This window comes from Eutrigla gurnardus (genome assembly GCF_963514095.1).
Source record: "Eutrigla gurnardus genome assembly, chromosome: 4".
Taxonomy (NCBI): Eukaryota; Metazoa; Chordata; class Actinopteri; order Perciformes; family Triglidae; genus Eutrigla; species Eutrigla gurnardus.
Window position 1 is genome coordinate 13,868,761 of NC_139918.1, and position 23,537 is coordinate 13,892,297.

At 40.4% G+C, this 23,537-nt stretch overlaps 1 protein-coding gene across 2 annotated transcripts in view; it reads left to right on the plus strand.

Moving 5' to 3' along the window:
* The window catches only part of LOC311012055 (neuropilin-1a-like), a 79,367-nt gene that overhangs the window by 26,836 nt on the left and 28,994 nt on the right, over positions 1 to 23,537 (plus strand). For both annotated transcript variants that reach the window (XM_084007351.1, XM_084007352.1), the window contains exons 4-6: positions 3,375 to 3,602; positions 8,687 to 8,857; positions 16,509 to 16,675. In XM_084007351.1, coding sequence (XP_083863477.1) covers positions 3,375 to 3,602; positions 8,687 to 8,857; positions 16,509 to 16,675 — 566 coding nt within the window. The remainder of the gene's footprint in view (positions 1 to 3,374; positions 3,603 to 8,686; positions 8,858 to 16,508; positions 16,676 to 23,537) is intronic.

Here is a 23,537-nt window from a genome sequence, read left to right on the forward strand (position 1 = left end):
TTTTATTGCAGGTTTCTGAAACCAAAAAGCACATGTTTAAGTGGTTATGACGACGTTGGGTGGAGGTGTTTGCTGCGTTGAAGAGCAGCTGATTGAAGGATCATTGATCAAAAAAGATGAAAGAGAGAGCGATGGATGGACAGAGGATGAGGGATGAGAGCAATGTACCATGTTTTTGAGGAAGTTGTTGCTAGTGTTTGTGACAGAACACAATAACAGACATCGAACACACAACATATACAACATTTCTGAACAAACACACTGGCACGTTTGACTCACTTTGTTGTTTTGGACGACAGCGTTGTCTTTTTGAGTCATTTAAACAGCGATAGTGGTCTTTCTTTTAGAACGTTTTTTGTTTACTTACACATTGTATTCAGCCAGATAATCTCCACCTCTTTGAAGATGGAGCACAAAAGCCAAAATTAAAAAGCTTATGTTACAAACAAACTACACTACAGTCAACACAACAAGGCTGTGAAGGCAGACTAGTCGGTGGGATGACGTTCAGTAGTCACATTTAGCTATAAATGCTACAAGCAACCGCCGTTTGTAGACACTAAAATACTTAATAATTCATTAGAGGAGTATTTACTGAACTATATTGTAGAACAAAACCTTAAAATTAAAATGAAGCTATTTCCAACTAGAACTCATCATGTTTTTTTCTCTCCCTAACATTCAAGGATGTTTTTGGTGTCAGAAATTATGTTAATGTGTGACCTTGATAGACATACGGCAGCATAGATGTCTCATGAGGCGTAGATTTACTCCACCCATCTGCACAGTTGACACGCGTACACGTCCGGTGGAAAGTGTGCCAGCTGAGCAGGCCTCGTAGCCGGCCGCATCCCTTCCACATCATTCATCATGTCGCCCTTTTAATGACACCACCTGTGTCAACAGCGAGGGGTCCACTCCAGTGTGTGTCTGTGGATTCATGTTTACAGGCATGCTCAGATAACACACAGCTCACATCTGGCCTGGCGACATAACAACACACACACACACACACACACACACACACACACACACCTCGTACCTCCAAGCGATACTTGACCCTCGTCCCCGCCTCGCGCCCTCTTTCACCCTCCAATATCAGTCACCGTCTCGTAACCTCGCTCATGTCACTTTACGACAGGAGAGGTGTGAAGTGCCAGCCGACCACGTTGACTGATGCGAGCCGACGCAGAGTTTTTTCACAAGCTGGTATCGACAGCGTGGATGTGAACGTGGAGAAGACAGCTTGTGTAAAAAAAAACCCTAATGATTGGCGCGTTCAGCCATCGCTCTGTTGTGACTGCTTGGTGGTCTAGAGGGGCGTGTAATGCTTACAAGGTTTTTCTTATGTGATGCGTCATCACGGCCAAAGAGCCTGAACAGTCTCAACATGCAAACATGCCTAAAACTATGTTCTCTAATGGCTCAGGTTTATGTGTGGAAGTGAATAGAAATAATAAAACATAAAGATCAATCTTTGGAAAAACCCAAAGCCAAGAGAGGAAGTGAAGCTGGCAGGAGACGTAACATTAACTTAACGAGGTGATCAAATTATATATCGAAATAAGCACTTCAAAAAGTATTCATAAATTCAAGAAGATTTTGTGGGAATTTCCTATGCATTGTTAATAATGTAACAATGTCACACTGTGAACTGCACGACGGTGAGATGAATATAGAAGGCAGATATGTAAACACAACACAGCTGAAGATTTTATCACTAGAAGGTGTTTGGAGCAAAATGCATGAATGAAAGTGTGAGCAGTAAAACATCACCGACCGGGCGCTGCGAGATAAAAAACTGTTTATTTAGGTCTCAGAATCTGGGTTACACGGAGAGGCGTGGTTACAAATGGTGGATCTGAAGTGCTGTGCATAGAAAAAAAACAATCTGAATCAAGCAGCAGCAAGAACAAGTCAGTGTGAGCATCATTAAAATGTGTTCGAGAAAAAATAGGTCTCAGATAATAATAATAGTAATAATACTGAAACCTTTGACACCATGAATTAGTACAAAACAGCACTGAATTTGTACTAATGGTTGAATAACGTATGTGTCTCTATTAAGCTAATAGGGCTGTATTTGTGTGTGTGTGTGTGTGTGTGTGTGTGTGTGTGTGTGTGTGTGTGTGTGTGTGTGTGTGTGTGTGTGTGTGTGTGTGTGTGTGTATAAACAGCCTCTCAGTGTCTGGGACTGTCAATAAATGCCTCCCCCCTCCAGTCACAACACAGACAGACGCCTCCGACGGCACCAGTGTGTCTGATTGGATGGAGACAACAGGAGTTTGTCAGTAAAAGATGTATTTGAAAAAAATCTTAACTAGCCATTTGATCTGTTACTGGGCCTTAAAGACTTGATTGGACTTGATTTACTTTTTTAAAACCCTCTGGAAGCCAGAGGATTTTGTCTAAAATCTTGCCAAAATTGCATCGTTATCATCGACAGAAACTGTGAAAACAGGAATTATGATCAGATTTCTAAATTTGAAAAATAATGTGTGACAAACATAATAATAATATTAATAATAATAATATAACAAATAATGAAACATGTATAATCAAAATCACTGTATTCATCATGTCTCATTGAAAAATAGCCACAAATAAACCGTTTCAGACCAACCAGGTCCTGTTAAAGACAAAAAAAACAATACAAAATACAAAATTAAAAAAAACTTTTACATTTACAGGAGAGGTTGTAAAAATGTAAATAGGTCAAAATGTATTGCATGTGGAGCCTAATTTTCTTTTAAATTGGTAACACTTGTGGGCAAAAATGTTGTTTCTATAAAACATCTTGAAGCTGCTTGGAGGTTCAGAGGGGGGGATTAGTCACTTTATCTGGATCCACTGACATTCTGTTACTTGTTTTATGATACTGTCATGTGTTTCTTCTCAAAACCGATGAAAAACATTGGTAGAAAGTAAAAATCCTGAAACATTTTCCCCAAACTTTCATCATTGTTTGGGAGAAAAATCTAGTTTTAAGACTCGTTGCCTTGGTCCAAGTAAATCTTTATTCCAGTGAAGTCGCAGCTGTAAAAGAGTTTCAGGCATCGGGTTTCCGACACCCAGAAAGGTCACAAACTGAAGGTATTTTGCTTTATATGTTTGCTGATGTCTTTGTTTTTGCAGCAGGAAAAACTAAAAAGGTTAAAAACATGAAATACAGACAACATTTAAAGGTGTCTTTTAAAAGATTCGGCAATCAAATTGATGATGCAGTGAGCAGCGATGAAGAGTCAGTTCAGTCATATCCAAGTGTGAACGCCGACCCCCGAGAGTTCACACCTCCGTCTGAGCGACAATTAGTCAGCTCTGTCCAAACAGTCTCGGCACTATTAAAACCTCATCGGCGTCTTCTCTCCTCGCAGGTCCAGAATGTTCCAGGAACTTTACGGCCCCCAGAGGTGTCATCAAGAGCCCGGGCTTCCCCGACAATTACCCCAACAACCTGGACTGCACCTTCATGATCTTCGCCCCCAAGATGTCCGAGATCGTGGTGGAGTTCGACAGCTTCGACGTAGAGCCCGACACCACGCCGCCGCCGGGCGCCCTCTGCCGATACGACTGGCTGGAGATCTGGGACGGCTTCCCTGCAGGTGAGGAGGGGGTCTGGCTCAGGGAGATGGAGGGAATGTTGCTGGAAGTCTGAGAGGGAATATTTCTAGTTGAATATTCAAAGCGTTCATGTTTTCACTGGTTTAACTTGCTGAAACATCAACATGCCAGATGGTTAATATGGAACAGAAATGTGGTATTTTTTCCGCTGATTTTTTATTTCTGAGGCATTTTAAGAATTCTCAAGTTCTATTTTTTTTTAAGCTTCTTTCTCAGAAACACTATACATGGAAAATGTCAGACAGAAAAAAAATAACATAGAATTGAAGGAGTAAAAAAAGGAGGCAGCTCCTCCACAGGTAGAAGGGAACAATGGTGATAAATATGCAGAGCTGTGAGGAAGCAGAGAGGAGAGGAGGATGAGAAGCATCAGGACGGCTTCCCCTGCAGATGTTGAGAGAAAGCAGACGGAGACATGTGGAGGTGAAGGGGAGGAGGAGGGAGGAGAACAAAGGATGGATGGCTTCCCTGCAGGTGGGACGAGCTGGGACCGAGCGATGGAGGCGAGCGAGGAAGCGGAGGCGAAAAATAGACAAAGACATGAAGAAGATGTGAGCTGATGTAGGAGAGCGCAGCGGGATGATTCCTTGTTTTCACTTGTTTTATTTTTGGGAGTCAACTTTGCATGTTGTGTGCAAATGTCAGCAACAAGAGAATATCTCATAATTTAAGACCCTTCAGAAAGCTTGTTTTTGTAGTCGTGTTCTGGAGCAGAAATACAAGATCGACTTTCAAACGTGATTTTCAAAATAAAATCAAAGCTCTGCAGGTAGTCGGCATGTCAGGTTTCTCTCGACGCTCTGTTGACTTAGGGAATTTTAAATGGTTTTTACGAAACTTGGCTTCACTTGACACATGAAAAAGTTAGTGTCAAATCTAATTCTGACATTTTTTTGTTCTTAAACTAGAAACCCAAAATAAAACACCAGAGACCAAAGTAGAGCCCTTACTGCTCCTTGGTTTCATGTTGCAGTTTATAGCCACGTCTCACCGTCAAATTCTTCCATTCAAATTAAGTTCAGACTTTTTTTCGAGTCACATGACATGATCAATACCACTCTCATGTCTGTATGGTAAATACGACGGTACAGTTGGCAACCTGTTAGCTTAGATTAGCAGGAAGCAGCTAGAAAACATCCACAGTCAGATATTACCTTTAAATCTCAGAGAACAGTCCTTTATCCTTATATTTAAGTGTCAAACTTTGCCTTTAACATGCTATAATGACATACTTAAAGCAGCAGTTGGTAACTTTAATATAAAAATAACATTTTTTGTTGTATTTGCTCAAGCTGTCACTATATCCTGACAGATGCACTTTCCTTTTTTGTAAATCCTCTGCCACCTTCAGAGCTCCTGATGACATTTGCAAGATTCCACTGAGACCGAAGGAAAACAAGAAATCACAGCCGAGGATTCTCGAACGCAGCCGTCAATCACAGCTGGTGAAGCTGTCAAATAGCGCTGATCAAATCCAGATTCTGCGACTGCATTGCTTATTTCTCACCTCGGATGTTTTGAAGTGAGAGCGTTTTCTCCGGTCAGTGGGCGGGGCTTGTTTTTGGCCCGACTGTGTCAAAACACGGCGGCCGGTCATGAACGTTCTCATTTTACAGCTGAGCAGTTCACTAAAATATGTTTCTGAAAACCTTCGAGGCGAGAAATAGGCAACGCAGCAACACATTCTTGCTTTAATCAGCGCTGTTTGACAGTTCTGCGCGGCCCTGATTGGTTGTTTTCCTTCGGGTGAGGTGGAATCTTGCAGATGTCATGAGGAGACTAAAAGGAGACGGAGGAACCTCATTTTTTTCACAGATCATTCGTCTCTAGTTCTGCTGTAAATGTAGTGACAGTTTGAGCAAATATGACAAAAGGTTGTTTTTATTAAAGTCACCGTCTGCAGCTATGAACTTAACGAGGATAATGTTCAAAAAGGGCTCAGCTGTTCAGTCCGGTCTCTCTCTTGAAACTCATCGCTCTGCGCACACACGGAGGCTGGATGTCGTGAAAGAGGCTCCTTCACAGCCTGCTCATTGTTCCCCCACCAACCACATTTGGAAAATCGTCTCTGTGCACATGAATGACGGCTGTGCATCCTGCTCTCCCCTCTGTTCACACTCCTCCCCTCGTTTGGACGCCGTTTCTCAGCTTCCATTGTTGTCTAATTAGGCGTACAGTGTACAGATAATAGTGAGCTCTACATACCTTGGACAGGCCTTAACGGGCTGCCAGGATGCCCACAATACTCGCCGCTGTGCCCAAAGCGTTGCCTGATCATTGCCAGGGAGGAGACTGGCATGGGAACACGAGGGACACAAAGACTGGCACAGGTATACAGACAGTGACATACACTTTAAAGCGGTGCCAGCATACATTACATGCCAGGGCTTTTCCTGTCAAATGGTCTGTGTGTGTGTGTGTGTGTGTGTGTGTGTGTGTGTGTGTGTGTGTGTGTGTGTGTGTGTGTGTGTGTGTGAGATGCTATAAAGCCTGTGTTTGCTGGGTGAACATGTGTGTCAGAGCAGATAACAAAGCATCTCTGCAGCAGGGTGAAGACCAGGATGTAGCTTTTCATCCCATCAAACGCATTCATAATGTTAACACGAACACCAAACATTCCCATCATGCACTGCTGTAGTTTTTTTTTTCTTTGAGGGCTCTGAGCTAGAGAAATCTGTGTGTGTGTGTGTGTGTGTGTGTGTGTGTGTGTGTGAGGGGGGGTGTTCACTCCCAGTGGGATTTAATGAGACAACAACTATAGCTCAATATTTATGGATTCATTCTTCAAAAAGAGATTCTAATTATTTTTATTTTATTTAGAAAATGTTGTAAAATAGGAAATAATGAGCTACATGAATATCCTAAATAGATATTTCTGTTTTTAACAAAATTAAATATGCACTTATGGTTTTTCTGAAGCTTTCAGGTGGTTGAAAGCTCCTCAAAAACACAGTAAGTGAACTTATCGTTTGTCAAAACTCTGTTCTCAAGGTTTACAAAGAACCTGGAACATGTAGCGAGTGTTTATAATCTCTACATGTAGAATTGTTTATGCTGGAATTGCGTCATCCTCTGCTTGTTTATTTCAGATATGACCATTTAGATGAATGTAAATTCAGCCATATTGCTTAAAAGATTTTTCCATTTTATAGCTGATTGCATCGACAGCAGCCAGCCTCAGAACAAAGCCATTTCCCACTTCCTTCGATAACGCTGGAATAATTCAAAATGTAATCCGTCACAGGCTGTCGACTACCTGCTTTAAACTGTAACTGATAAACATAATCCAGCAGATTACTCAAAGCTCCGCATTACAATGTGGTTTCCTTGTGTTATTGTTTTTTGGGTTTTTTTTTGCTTATTTTGCCTCAAATTGTAGGAAAAGTATCATTCTTGTGTGACGTTCTCCGCTGGAGTCGTCGAGAGGCTGCAGATACAGTATCTCTATGGAACAGGAGGCACCACAAGCCTGCCATTGTTTCTCACAGATAAGAACAGGATGAAATGGCCAGCAAACTGTGGGCAGGCGGCAGCGTGTTCAAGACATGAGACAGTCTGTCGCTGCGCGCTGCATGTAGGGAAATGATGCTGTCACGCTCGCCGTTAGTTTGAGTGTCTCGTGTTCAGTCGTTACATTTCAGTCACGGAGCTCAGCACCTCTTTGCCTGAGAGATAAATCCCCGGCAGTGTTCGTAAAAATGGTCAGCGATGAAGATAGTTTCGGAATCCTCCAAGACTCTCCTGTCTGTCTCGGTCTCCAGATTATCTGTCCGCCACACAAGTAGAACGATTTCACATGTGTGATGTGAATCAAAATACTCCAAACCATTACTATTGGCTGCATTTGTCTATATAAATATAATTTCCTTTTAATTTTCATGCATGGGCTGAAAAGAATCATTTTAAGGTTGTAAACAGTATCAAGTTTGAAAATGAATTGTGCAGCTGCTGGATTATCTTTGGAAGTTGTCATTTCCAATCAATTCTGCAATGATTTTTACTGAAAAGAACTTCTTAATCTGGTACTTATAGGGAAAATATACAGACGGACAATTCAGTTGGTGCACGAAAAATAATCAATTCCAAATTTACAGGTCAAACAAATGGATGGATGCTTTCTTCAAGAACACATATAATAAGTACCAAATAATATAGTCCTAATAATAATATAGGATGATGGACCCTTACAATACATAATTAATATATTTTTCAACCAGATGGGATGAAAAAAAATAATTCTGGAAACTTCTGCAGGACTGAACTATGTTGTCACCTTCGGGGGTCTTCAGAGATCACTGGGGTTTATCTTTATGAGGATTGGAGGCTTTGTTCTGTGACTGTGTAAACAGTAACAACTGGGAGCAAATGTTTGGAGGTCTCAGCCATGACTACTCAGTCAGGATGTTCTGATTTAATATTTATAGAATATGAAGTAGCTTTGTTGCCTAAATCTAAATAATTATTTCACAATCATGCGTTTCTACAAGCGTGTTACCAGGCTGATATGAAACGTATTGAATGTTGGAGCGAACAGGATGATAAAATGTTACACAGTCGCCTTCACTGTCTCAAGATTAAAGCGACAGGATTTTATAAATATAGTTGTTGGGATAATAAGTGTCTGTTGGAGAACAAGTGTGTCTGCTACCTGCCATCTCACCTTTATTCCCGTCTCCAAGGTGACACATCACTCAGAGAGGTGAGAGACTGAGAGCTGACAGGAGATCAGCTGCTCATTATGTTTATCTCAAGACTGAACAACACAGCGGATTAAACAAACTTAGTCTTTAAAATCCAACTGTTTGGACTGCGTGTTGAGTATAACATTTAAAAAAAGAAAAAGTGTCAAGCTTGTGTGTTTTTGCTTAAAGTCACAAATAATTTCCCAGGACAGTGAGGGCAGAAAGGGATGAAGTGAATAATGAAAGCACTCTGCAGTTGAAGAAGCTGACGTTCTCCTTTTTTCTTCTACTCCCCTCCTCATCCTCTGATCACTCCTCTTCCTCTTTCCTCTCCTCCCTCATTTTTCCTCCTTTCCACTCCTTTCCACTTGAATCCCCCCCAGTTGGTCCCCATATTGGCCGCTACTGTGGCCAGACGTCCCCGGGCCGTGTGATCTCCTACACCGGCATCCTGTCCATGAACATCAACACTGACAACGCCATCGCCAGAGAGGGATTCTCCGCCAACTACACCATCCGCGAGAGGAGCCTTCCCCCCGGACACGAAGATGAGGGTGAGCATCTGGAGCTGTGATTACAAAGTGTGGGGGGTGGACATGTGGAGGGTGGACATGTCATCTGGCATTAGGAAGAACCAGGGTTCATTTCCTGGACGTTTATGGGTCTCATTGTCTTTTACAGTATGAACAAAAATACACATGTCCTTTCAGCAAGACTCTGAACGTCTTTCAGAGCTGATCGGTTCGTGGTCTTTGACCTCTGACCTCCATGTTGGAAGAAAAGCACACAGAGAATTTCTCCTTTCACACTTTTACAGCAGGCAGCAAAGAAAAAATGTGACTTGTCACATAATCAGCTCTGTCCTCAGTTTTTGATAAAAGGGGAAGAAAAAGACACGATATCCCTCCTCATACACCCGTTAAGAAGTTCTTGCCACGAGGGCTGCAATTTATGATTCCATTATTCATACATTAATTCATTTTTAATGTATCTTTACATCTGTAAAATGGCAATAAATAATGGAAGAGTAAAACCATAACGTACAAGGTGACATCTGCAAATTGCTTTTCAAACAGCCATCCAAAAGCCACAGATGTTAAATGTACAATAATATAAAACAGATGAAACAAGCACTTCCTCAAAAATGACTCAAGTCGCCAAAATCAAGTCGTCCATTATCATAATTGTTGTCATTTTGAGGGCTATCAGCTGTGAGTCCATGTGACCTTTTATAGCACAGATTATTTTAATATCTTTATAGTCATGGAGGAATTAAGCGCTACGTTATTTTGCACAAAAAAAAGCTAAGATTTGAGAAAAGAGAGCCCTGAGGAGGTTCTGAACCTCAGATTGGACCGCAGCGCTGAACTTTTCAACACCGCTGCAGGCCAATCCAAGAAAAGCAAGAACGTACAGCCTGAGTAGGGGAAAGTATATCAGTCAATCTTGTGAATTGTATAATTTCCTGTAACTGCCTTCATGGTCCAGTTATGAGTAACCCCGCCCATCTGGTGCTCCTGATCCAGGATCTGAAATTATTCTAAGCAGGAAATGTAATCTTATCTCATAGCTGAAAGTTTGAATTTAAAATGTGATTCAGTCCTGATAACAAAAAAAAAAAAGTATCAGTTTGACCTACTTTAAACACTTATCTTCTGTTGAACAATGAATTAGGTCAATTTTACACATCACGGTATCATCATCAGATGAAGAGTTCCTCGTGCTTGGTTATAGACCGAGTTCTTCTTTACTTGTTGTGTCCACGTGTTCTTTTTAAATAAAGCTGTTAAATGTGGGAATGCCTGCACAAAGTTAGGTTCTGTTGGCTCGTATGGTTGTTGCACTCTGGTGACCTCGACCCCACTCACCCGTTTAGGAATGTGAGTGTGCAGAGAGGTGAGTTTACGTAAGGTCCCACGGTGGCGAACACGCCCACTGGGAGAAATAAACGCACCATTCCACATTTCACCGCTCATAATTGATATTTAATGACCGTTGACTGTGTATGTGTTTTGTGGGTCCTCTATTTGAGGATGTCCATGCCTCGGCTGCACACAGTGGTTAGTGAAGCGGTTTAATTAGTTATTTTTCCTAACGTTATGTTTTAAGTGCTTATGTACATTGCTCCAAGTATGTATAAGTTATATAAGTTACACTGAACTGGAAGTTGTTTCTGAATCACATGAAGACATTTCACCAGAGGGGTTAAAGTAACTAGAAAATGCATTTCCTGCGGAAATACGTGGAAATGCTTTAATGCTGAAGCAACACTGAAAAAAAAAGCTGAATATTTGAAGAAAATATTAAAAAAGCAGAATATTTGAAGAAAATATTAAAAAAGCTGAATATTTCAAGAGAATATTCAAAAAAGCTGAATATGTGCAAAAGTTTGAAAAAGCTGAATAGTTGAAGAGAATATTCAAAAAGCTGAATATGTGCAAAAGTTTAAAAAGCTGAATAGCTGAAGAGAATATTAAAAAAGCTGAATATGTGCAAAAGTTTGAAAAAGCTGAATAGTTGAAGAGAATTTTGAAAAAGCTGAATAGTTGAAGAGAATATTCAAAAAGCTGAACATGTGCAAAATTATGAAAAAAGCTAAATATTTGAAAATAATATTAAGAAAGCTTAATATCTGCAAATGTAATTTAATTATTTATTCAATTATGTGCACTGTTGCTTTCTTTGTGCTGCTGTAAGCAACACATTTCTCCTCTGGGGGTCAAAAAGGTTTGTCTTATCATCTATTCACATGGTAACATCACCTTTAGGACTACTTGGCATCACATTTTTTTAATCAACAATATAGTCTTGTTTCACTGGTTGCACAATAAATGATAAATGTACATATTATCCAGATGTCCCTGATTTAGTCAGACCCACTTCCTGCCACTCAACAGTAGCAACTGCAGCGGTAAAAGGGGGGGGTAAGTGTGGGCTGCACTTGATTACTGTACACGCTAGATGATCACTACATCACTCACTCTCTTGTGTGCTATTGCTTATGAGTATGAATTTATTTGAGGTAATGTGAAAATGTATTCATTTAAAATATATAGAAAATTCCCCCGCCGGGAAATTTTGAGAGGGAGGCAGTGGGCCGCCGCCCGGGGGTGTGTCTGTAAAAGTTTAAAGTTGAAACGGAGTTTCTAGGTGAAAGTATGACCGAGCAGAAGACGTTTGACTAAAAAAACTAAATTTCCCATTACAAAATGTAGTTTTTAGTACATTCCTGTCCACCAATCAGAGCACACCACTCGTGTCTCCATTTTAAAGTTTAAATGGAGTTTCTAGGTGAAAGTCTGCCCGAGTAGAAGACGTTTGACTAAAAAAACTACATTTCCCACTACTAAATGTAGTTCTTAGTACATTCCTGTCCACCAATCAGAGCACACCACTCGTGTCTCTATTTTAAAGTTTAAATGGAGTTTCTAGGTGAAAGTATGACGGAGCAGAAGACGTTTGACTAAAAAAACTACATATCCCACTACTAAATGTAGTTTTTAGTACATTCCTGTCCACCAATCAGAGCACACCTGCTGTCACTTCTAAAGATCAAAGCCACAGAGATCAAAGCCATCTACGCGCCTGTGTAACTGTCTAGAGCCTGTCTCTATTCCTCCATTTCGGAGGGTCCGAACAAAAGCTTCTCACGCTCACACCGAAAGTCGTATTGCAAAAATTTTCGCACTGTTAGCGCCACAAGACTCTGCTGAAGACACTGATCACTTTTATTTTTTCCTAGTGTCAGAAATGTGGACGCTAGGGCGAGTTAGAAATGTGTGATTTTCAGCATTTCTTTGAAAATCTGCTTCTCGATTTGCCTTAGATCGAATGAGAAGAAAAAGAGACTTGGCCGCACTTAGAGGTTGCTAGTTCAAATTCTGTAAATCTCACAGAGTTTTTGATCACATTGTGAGAGACAGGACAAGTTTCTCTACAAAATTGGAAAAGATCACGTGTGTAGAGTGAAAATTGTGGCCGGGAGGAGTTTGGAAAGGAAAAAAATCTGAAGTATGTCGAGGAGCCCTCACACTCTAACGATGATGTCACGCACTCTAGCAGGCGCAATACACACCCATTGTAAACTCTGGTGAGGTCTGAAAAAACCATAAAACATAAACTGTGATTATAGAAAAACTGTAAAAGATATCAAAAAACTGATAAAGAGTTTTATAGATCAAAGTCTTGTAGATTGTTTAAAGTTTAAATGGAGTCTGTAGGTGGAAGTATGTGAAACTAGTCGGAGTTCAAAGAGGAGGATGTTAAAGAGGTTTTTAGGCTGATCTCCATAGGAATGCATTGAAAAAAAAATAAGGAAAAAACTGAATATATGAAAAAGTATGAAAGGTAGAAAAAAGGTTGAAGGTGAGCATAAAAGAGCTGAAAGAGCTGAACATTTTGATAGTTGAATGGTTTTTGTACCTGAAAGTATGTAGAAGTTAGAGGCGACCGAAAAACGTACGGAAGAAGAATAATAATATGAAAAATAAAGATTAGGATAACATAGGTTGGAAATGCTTGAAAGCATTTCCACCAATTATCTTCTTCACTTTCATCTAATTCACTTGTTTGTCTTGGCCAGAAAAATCTCTAGTCTGAGAAAAATACTGGTGTTTGACATTATCTCTGCTTTAATCACACACACACTCACACACACACACACACACACACACACACACACACACACACACACACACACACACACACACACACTTATTTTGCCTACAGAGACTTCAGCAGGTGGAAACATTTCTTAATTACTTCATTTGAAAAAATAGAAATGTATGTATTCATAAAAGAAGTTGAAACAGTTGCGCTAGCTAGTTAGCCAAACTGAAATAGCTTAATGGTTGGGACACTCAGAGGGCTAGGAGGCCGATAAATGCAAAAATGTCCAAACTGACTTAACATGGCAATAGTAAATGTGGTACAATGTAATAGAATAATGACAGAGAGGCCCGCCACTGCAAAATGTAAATAACAGAAACACTGGAGTGTTGTGCACTAGCCGGGCTGCTAGCGGTAGCCATGTTGCTAATGCTAGCTATGATAACTATAGCTAACCCTAGCAGCCAGGAATAAACAGCTATGACTCCTGATAATCTAAACTAAGAACACATTTTCTTGTGGTGGCCTTGCTAAATGGGCAGTGATGAAACTATTACTATGTTGTGTAATATCTGATCCAGTTCTCTTTATGACAGCGGCTGTAGCGCTAATACTTCTTGAAAACTCTAGTGTGGGAAAGGTTGAAAAGTAGTCTGTTGCCACTTTAAATAATAATTACATTTTATGACCGTGATCGCTTTGTAATAGTGTGACTTTAAAATCCATTCAGTTGAACACATTTGGAACATGAACACAAAAAAAGTTGTTATAAATGACCTTTTATCTTTCATTTATTCTTATTTCTACATCAATGCTCTTCTTTGGAGTCTCAGAAGGAACTTCCATTCATCTTAACAACCTCTGAGGAATCAAGCTCTGACATCCTGCAGTGAATTTATGGTTTCTCTCTCTGTGTCCCGGCCATCACCTTCAGAAATGGCCTCCAGCCGGGCCTTTGATCAGCTGAGTGATCAGTGGGGGCGTCCCTTTTACGTCTTTTATTTCTTTTTGGATGGAGAGGTGGAGGGACTCGGGCTGAAGTTTGTCCCCCGTGCCTGCTGTGAGCGAGACATAGAGGTTGTCTCGTGAATCGAAATGAGAAAAGAGCTCGAGAGACGTTTTTTGGATCGGATGCTGAGGCGAGAAGAAAAACAGAAAAGTGAGAGAATTTAGTGGGAAAGTGATTTATCGGCTGGCTCTGGTCCAGTGGAACTTTTTTTACGTGCTCATTGTCTTGCTGCAGTTTCTGAGCTTTTTCTGGCAAGAGTGGGGAGATGGAGCTCTGAAATGGATGATTTGGGCCCGAAAGTTGTCAATTTAACAAATACAGATGATGAACAAAAAAACAGCTCTCTGCAGTCTTTTGGTGAAGTCTCACTAATTTATTTGTGAAACTTAGAATGAGTTAAGTGTGTTTGTGTCAGTCTGGCAGACCTTGTGTCTCCACACAGGCCTCCCACACACATAAATACTCACGTTTCCTGTTGTCCCCCCTCCCTTCCCCATGCTCCCCTGCTGTTGCAGAGTGGACACAGAGACACTGACATGAAGTTTGAGTTTGTCCAAATGCTGTTTTGAAAAACTGTCGTAAGTCCAAAAGAATTGTCTCAGTCCGCGGGGGAGTGCTTTATCCTTTAGTTTGACAGTGAACAAAATGAAAATCTGCTAAATGAGAGCATGACGTCAGTAGCATGAGCATATAAATACAGAATAAAAACCTCATGTGGACGTCAACGTGATTAGTTCATCGACAGAGGATTAATTACATTTTTCAGTCTGAAAAAATTCTCTTCTTCTCACATGTTAAGATATGCTGCTTTTGTTCCATTTTATTTCATTGTAAATGTATGAATTGATCACGAAGCTAATAAATATGTGCAGTATCGGGGTGGAGTAGCAGTTTCAGATTGCTGTAGGGGTTAGCCGTCATTCTTGATGTTGACTCTTTACTCTGCCACATCGGATTTGAAACAATAACCACAAGGTTAAAGTGCTGACTTTCAGCTTTTTACATCCATTCATTATTATTGAATCATCATCAAAGCCAATCACGGTCTTCCCATGCACAAAACAGAATGTTGTTTTTGAAATTTAAATGTTATTCGCTGACAAGTTTGCAGTTTTCAGTGAGTTTCTGAAAATATGTGCATGTAGCGTAAACAAGAAACCCACTAGCACCCGCTAACATCTGGCTTTCGTCTCCAGTGGGAAGGGTTACTATCGCCATTCATTCCCAGGACAAATGACTGTCACTGCAATTTATTGGCTCCATCGGAGGTGATGGAAACATGACATGCTCATTGTCACCCTTTTGAAGTGAATTTGTAATAAATAAAAACAACAGGGATTTGGACAATTATAATAATTTTTTAACGTACAAAACCTTTAAAAATGCTCTCCTCAAAGCCACCACAGTCCAGAGACGACAGTCATTTTACCTCGCTGATCATCAAAATGCACTTCATTCAAACTGGACAGCCATTAAACAGTCACCAACTTGGGTTCTGTCTAAATGAACTCTTAATTCACTGAGTTAAATGTGAAAAGAAACAGCTGTTAGACGCTCCCCTCAATTCCACCAGACCTATCAACAGAAACAAAATGAAACTCCTTTCTTTGTTAGTCTTTATTCTGTTCCAACAATAAGTATTTAAAAAAAAAAAAACAACCAGTGTAATATTGTCACATTAAATCTCTTTTGTTCAGGTAAAGTGTGTGAATGTATAAATACGATACAAAAGCAAGCGTCAACAAACAGCCTCTCGAGTGACTCCACAGGAGCCGTTTGAAGTGACTCCTTTACTGCCGTGACTGACTTCCCAGCAGGCAGCGGGGTCGGACACTTTACGGTGTCTCGGCGACGCCATAATCACAATGCCTGCTTGTTTTCCTTCCAGTGAGACAAAATGAGCTTTTGTTTTATTCCCCAACACAGATTTATTACTTTGATTTAAGGTGTTTCTCTTAGAATACCATTTCTGGGGTTTAATGATGTATTCAGCCATTAACAATAACTAATGTGGGGCGGAAATACTAAAATTCAGTTCATCCAACTAATGATGCGTGTCGTAAATGTTTTTAAACTCATATTACAGAGGCAGTTTGTATGATTTTGATGACAAACATTTCTCTTTATGGTCTAACGATAATAGCTACATCATTATTTGTTGTTTTTGGGGTTTTTAAAACTTGATTGTCAACACATGATGTGTTTAGGACCATAAACTTCATGTTCGCTTGTATTGCTCACAGACCAGCATTCTAGTTTTATAGTCAAAGTAGATGAAGATGGTCGACATCATGATTTTGATCCAACTGGGTTCCTTGATGAGGTCTGAATTGTTTATTGTGTTATGCCATTTGATAAAACAGAGACCCATTTCGGGGATCAATTGATTGAAATGAGTTTTTGTGTTTTCCATCCAACTACGAGGGTTGGGCGTTATGTTCAGATTATCCAAGATGATGTTCCGATTATCCAACCAGGCGATTGACCAATATATTTCTGTAGTTTCAGATAAAAGTTTGACATTTGTTCACAAACATGCATTAATAACTCTTTGACTGTTCTTAATGGAGTGTTTCTGTCTTCGACAGACTTTGCCTGCATCGAGCCACTGGGGATGGAGTCTGGGGAGATTTCCTCAGACCAGATCAGCGCCTCGTCCCAGTATAACTCCAACTGGTCGCCCGAACGCTCGCGCCTCAACTACCAGGAGAACGGCTGGACACCCTCAGACGACACCGGCCGGGAGTGGATACAGGTCAGTCACATTGGTTACGTTAGATTGGGGTTTTTTTGTGGAGAATTCCTGAGATTCTTGAGGCTGACATCATTCTGGTCCTCGTTTTAGAGTCTGATCTCAAAACGTGCGTTAGCTCATTCATGGAGAAACGGCGTTCCTCAGTTTGAACTTTCCTGTACCGCTGAGATCTTGGTGGTCTGAATATTGTTCACTCATTTGTGCCACGTTTTCTGCACGTTATGGGGATTCTGAATGTGGAAAAAAAATACGCCAGCATGAAATATTTATCAAAATCTGCCTCTCCAGCCGTGTTGACATCTCTGGTCTCGGTTGTAAAATGTGAGGTATTGCAGTTTCTTTAAACACATTCAATATCTTACAGGAGGACACAACAACCTTTTTGTTTCGAGCTGCATTCAAATCAAACACTTCATTCTGTGTATTTGAACTCTGCTTTTTCTAATTTCGGGGTAAATTTAGCTTTAGCTAGCACTAGCCTGTGGCTTTCCCTCAAGCTAGATTCATCTCTCGTGCATTATTGTTTTTACTGTCTGTCTATACAGCAGCATGCAGTTATTGTAATGTGTTGTTTTGTCGTTGGCAAATTATACATTTCTATGGCGTAGTACTTTTTATATGATGTCAAAAAGTGTTAACTCAATTTGGACCAAATATGTAGGTCCTGCGTTTTGAATTTTTTTTACAACAGAATGTTTTGTGTGACCATAGACAGCAATGACTTGAAGGAAAAGTAACTAAGGGGAAAAAATGGTCTTTAAATTAAGTCACAAATGAACGCACTGTGGAAGACCCCCAAAGAAGGTCGCAGCCCATCAAATTGAGCTAAAAATTCCAGGGAAATGGCCGAGAATCGGATTTGTTTGGATTCATCTTAAATGATCAAACTGGCTTTCCCTAATATGGTTCAGACTGAAGAAGGGGTCCAGGACTGTCCCATTGTCCAGGACAGGAACTTGTAGAGGAAGACTCACAATACCTCTCGCAGTCAGAACAGATCCTCACTTCCTTCCTGAGGGGTTACAACAGGAAGTCGACAGGAAGGCGGCCACAGTGCTGGATTATTAGTAGTGGCTCTCTATTGTCTGTCTGGGGACTCCTTTTAGCTACCGGGCCACAGCTGAGCCCTCTGGGATGTCATGATATGAAGCAGTGTGTTTAATAGAGGTCAATGGGTTTATATATGGGGAAAGTCTGAATCATATACGCTGAAGATGTAGCATTCATTCGAGGTGTTTCTTTAATAAGGGATGTTACATTTAAGGACACATTTTTAGAAATTAAACAAGAAATGACATTAAGAAATTAGATTTTTGTGGGGGTCTATATACTATATTGCATAGTATGTTTTATGTATAACTGCAGCATTTCCCTAACCCTTTCAAAACCATCATTCATATATAAATACAGGCATATACTTCAGGAACCTGAACTATTGCTACCAACCTTTTAGCTTTTTAATACCCTTGCTATATGAATTACTATATTCACCTTTGCATACGATGTCATTGAGGTGCCTCCACCTTATTGTACCAACGCTGAAACAAACCTTCCTTAAGTGGCCCAAAATAAAATGTTACCTTTTAATCTTTGGATACTTTTGATTAAAGCAACTCTTGAGCTCAATATATAGAAATTATAGAGGTAAAACACTGGTTAGCTGATACGTCTACTCAGCAAACTATAACCAGTGTGTGTGTGTGTGTGTGTGTGAGTGTGTGTGTTCTTCTGTTGTTCAAGTAAAGCTTTGTCGACCATCCCCCTGCCACGGTGATTTATAGCCTCAGAACCAGAGCTGTTGCCCGCCCCCCGAATCTGTGAGGCGTGAGTTATGACTGGTGTGTTTTTGTGAGGAGAATTTTCCATTTTATTTGATTAAGTGTGGTGCGTGGCCAACTCCGCACAGCGTGGTTTGCCTCACGGCTTTCCATTCATCTTACTTGAGAAGGAAATTATGACTTTGTTAATTCTTGCATGCCCGCCTCCTCCACTGCAAACACCTCCATTATTCATTCAAAGGCATTTATATTTTATTGACACTATTTTCAGGTTACTATTCATAATGTTTCCGGGGTGATGTTACCCAGTGGCAGTTTTGGATGGCGGCAGACAGTGAGCTCATTATGTAGCTTTATTATATAGTTATAATCATATTTTTGCATTGGAGTGAGTCATTTCATGCATGCTGGATGTCTGCAGTGAAATGCAAAGCCTCCATATCTGAAAACCATATTTTATAGATTGGCAGAGGAATTAACTAATGCACAATAATCACAACAATTTTACCTGTGCAGCAACAAAATCTTCAAACGAGAAAGTCTTACAAAGTAAAATGAGCTTTAAATGTAACTTTGAATGTAAAAAATATTAAAAGCTACAATGAGGAACTTCCCTTTGTGTTGATTTTGGAAGTCCCTAGTGTTTCCTAGTACCAGAATCCCTTTAGAAAACCTCCATTTTAGCAGGTCCTCATTCTGGTTCTCCCGTGCCCCCCTTCCCTCCGCCGGGCCGAGCAATACGGCCTGGTCCTCCAGCAGTGTGGGCTTGGTCTTGGCTCCCAGTGGGGGTCCAGCTGAGCTCTCCTCCTGGTCGGGGAAGGAGCCACTGCTCTCCACCTCACCGCTGGAGCTCCAGCTGCAGGTCAAAGTTCACTGGAGTCTGAGCTGAAGGAGTTTCTGGTGAACCTTTGTGCTGTAAATCGTTTTCTCTGATTTCACAGGGGAATCTGACCCGATGACAAACATTCAGAATATAGCCAGTTTAATGATGGTTTTGTTTCCTTATATGGGTCATATAAAAACTTCAAGTTAAAAGTTCCATGTAGTAACTTTAAAATAGATTGATAAAAATTCAAGGATACACAAGCGAAACCAGTCTTTAAAAATGCTCCAAATATCTGATCAGATACAAAAGTTGCATTCAAGCCTCACTTGTAAGAATGTGGCTCAAAAATGTCCAGTAGCCTCATAAGTAGATTGACTTGTAATTGAATACCGTGACGTCAGCCCAGGAAAGGCTTCCTTCCCCTCCTGCCTTCAGGTATTTATAGACGGCCTGCCGTTTGTCTTCGGGATCTCTTTGACGCCACCAGGAAGAGCTGCATCTGGAGAACACATTTGGGCCTCTTGTGAGCAGGTTTGTTGTCGTAGCCGGAGCGGGGAGGGGAACTGAAAGACAAAAGATCCTCCAGAGAGCGTTTAAGGGTCTCGTTATCCCGAGCAGACCTCTGGGGGAATGCCTCAGTGAACTTCCAAACCCAGGAAATGTCAATAACCCTACAGACGTATGTGTACGTACGTGCGAGGCCACGTCGGTGTTTGGTTTAAGCACATTGGTGGCGGTGGTGAAAGAAGTCAAGTACTGTTGAATCATAAACATACATTTCTTACGCAACAAGTGAGGAGAGACAAAAAAGGTTGATGAAATAAGAGTTATGTCATTCATCAAAGAACACATGGCTGCAAAAGAGACGCGTTTCCCAAACTCGACAAAGAAGTATTTTCTTCGTCCTGGATGGAGGGCAGTCTGGCACCGATGAGCTCTGCAGGTCCTTTGTAGTCGGTTCCTGTCCTGTTTGGTGTCTGCTCCAAACCACACAGTGATAGACCTGGATCAGCAGCTCTGCTGGGCCTTTTTGCCGATGGTGTCTCTGTTGGAAGTCCATCCGAGGTCCGGGGAGGTCATTCATGAAGGTTATCTCTTCATGAATCTCCAAAGCATACCAGGGCATTTTATTAGTAAAGGCGAATGTGTGCATTCAATGAAAACTTGCATGCCGCTGCATCCCCAGAGTGAAGCACTTTCTTAAGTAAACGCTAAAACCTCAGATGAGAATTGAGTAATTGGGGCTCTTTCTTTTACTACTGCTCCTAAAGCAGTATCCTGTTTTGGCAGGAAGTAGCGGCACTTTCTTTCTTTCTTTCTTTTTTGTTCAATCTCAATTAGCTATACTTTTCTGAATTGAGGTCGTCCTCCTGCATTTTGTTCCCTTCATTAAAAAGCTCTAGCGAGAATGTTCTTCTTGCTACAGTTGTTATTGGTGGAAGCAGGACAGGAAGAACTTTTACATACATTTTGTTTTACTTTGACTAAGTAGGCTACTACTCAGATAGTTATAGTTCGGTGTTGTTGCATAGTGAAGTAGATTGGATACACAACTCTCTGTCGACAGTCAAATGCATATATATCTGCACAAATATTTAAAATGAAGCCATTCCCTATTGGTTACTTAATATCAAGAGGGAATAAAATACGTAATTGGTGCATGATTAGAACTTGATGGATATTTTTTTTCTTTTCTTTTTTTTAATCAATATGGGAAAAATGTTTGGTGGATGTCTGAGGGGAAAAAGAAGCTTTTGAATATCCAATTCAATAATCTTCCATTAGTTTAGAAGAGAATAATACTCGTTTACAGGGCCACCTTTACTCGTATCTCACTGCACAGTCAACAGGAAGTCCATCTAAGTGTGACTGTTTTCTGTGGAGTTGATGCCGCCACTGCCGAGTGATGAGTAATTAGAAGATGGAAGAGAGATTATCGTTTGATAGAGGAAGTCTGGAGAATGGAGCTTTGACTTCAGCCGCAACGGAAAACATGCAACGACTTCAACGGCTGCCCAGTGGATTACTGTAAGAGCTGAGTCTCTTCCTGTTTAAACCGGGGAAACATCACCAACTCTAGAAGATTGCCTGTTGGTTTAGTTGCTGCGTTTTGCATTGCCCTTGCACAACACATTAACATTGGTACATAAGAGCAAATTAACCTTTCAAAGTTCCACGATTAAATACTACTGACAATCAATGTTGCTTTTAAAGGCATCTTGAAGGTGCTATTTTAGACGTGACTGAGCATTTGTGTAATTTTTTTTAGTGTATTTGTATTTATAATGTATTTGCTGGTCAAAAAGATTTGTCTTGTTTTTCTTGTGATACTTTCACATCCTAAGGCATCTAAAACGACCTCAAATAAATCCATCCAACATAGAAACATCACTCTTTGGTTGAACTGCTCCAAACTCGTGTCTATACCACGGATATAACCCGTGACACGCTAAAATGACTTAAAGCCATTTCACTTCCTTTTTTTAACCCAACACTTGAATATATAATGAACAACAGGAATAACCCAGTAGCTTGTTTGTGTCGTTTTACACACACAAAAAAACCCCTACCATACACTGTGTCTTTGTTGCACACGGTGCGTGTTGCATTCAAGAGATGCATCTCATGGGAATTTAGATCAAAGGCCAGCTGGGAAAATCGTGCGAGCAATCCCACGGAACATCGTTTCCCAGGGGTCTCCCTGTCAGTCACGGAGCCCACACAAACCCACGGGAGCTATTTCCTCCGTCTTTCCCTGAATAAGCGACAGTGGGAGAAGTTAAATAATGGCCTCTGGTCCCTTCCCATGTACAGTATCATGGCGGTAGCGTGACTATGGTAATATAATTGCATACCATATATTAAAAGCATCCCACATACTGAAGCGCTGTGTTATTTTTGGTAAGCAACTGCTAATTCCCAAATGCAACAAACAGGCAATTGTGTTCAGTTGAAGTGGATTGAAGTGGAAGTCAATTGGAGTGTCACATTAATTAATACACACTTATGAAAATAAATGGATTCCACTTAATGCCTTGATGCAGTTTGAAGGAACTCCATGTGATCACTATATATGGAGCTGCATTCAGTCCCGCTGAAGCACTCTTCATTTTAAATATTTTAGCATTTATGGACAGAATAAATGTGGATCATAACTGTACAAGTCCACTGTAACACGTTCTGTTATCACTTCTGCTCTCTTTGATGATAACCATCTTTTATGAATATTTTTTAATTTATTTTTTATCTCTTACAGTCTCGTTTCTGGACGCCTCTTTCCCACAGAGATAAAAATACCTCGGCCATCTGAACAAGCTTTATCTGCTATTCAGCCCTTAGATCATAATTTCATGAGAAAACTGTGGGAAGTAACCATGAGATGTGATAGTGTCACTGTAATTTCCCTTGGATTCTCTTATATTTAAAAAAACCCCACAAAAAAACAGAGAAGACAAGTTACACTTTGTGACTTTCACATTCTGTTTCAAACCAAGATACCTGTATGAGTGAGTTGGTCTCAATGAATCAGACAGACGACAATGAGTTCAGTCAGTTACAACCAAAGAAGGATATCGCTCAGACACCAGAGACATGTTGGCTATGATTTTTGCCATCTTTTTATAAATTAAAAATAGGCTATTTGTCCTTTTTTTAAAGCTATATGTCAGGTAGAGTTGGAGTGAAGTTAGTTTCCATCAGCACTTCCTTCTAAAATTAGATAGTTACTGTTTGGATAAAGATTGCCAATAAAGTAGTTGGCCTACTTAAAATAATAATCATAAAACCGGCATCTTTGGATAATCTCAATTTTATGAACTGAATGCTTCACTGAGTTTTACAGATATAGACACATAATAGGTACGGGAGAAGCTAATGGCTACGACCAACTAAATGTCCAGATGTGTGACGTGGAAATAAGATTTCATTAATCTCTTCTGGTTCATTTGTGTGGGTTTTTTTTTGCCATTTTTTTATGTTTTGAACCCTTTTATGAGCTCAGTCTTTAGCACAAGACATAAATGCTGTTATCCATTGTTAGCTCCTTGTCCACGTTAGCCTGCTGGCTTGTTCCGGTATTGCTACACATTGAGTTTAAACCTGACACTTTACCTCTAACCTCTGATATATACCTGTCCTTCTATATTATACTAACTGAGTGCTCAGTTAGTCTTTTCTTCTTCTCATAAATGTCAATATTGGTTGAACACACCAAGATTGATAAATCTTTTTTTTATTTATTGCTGAAACCAAAAAATAG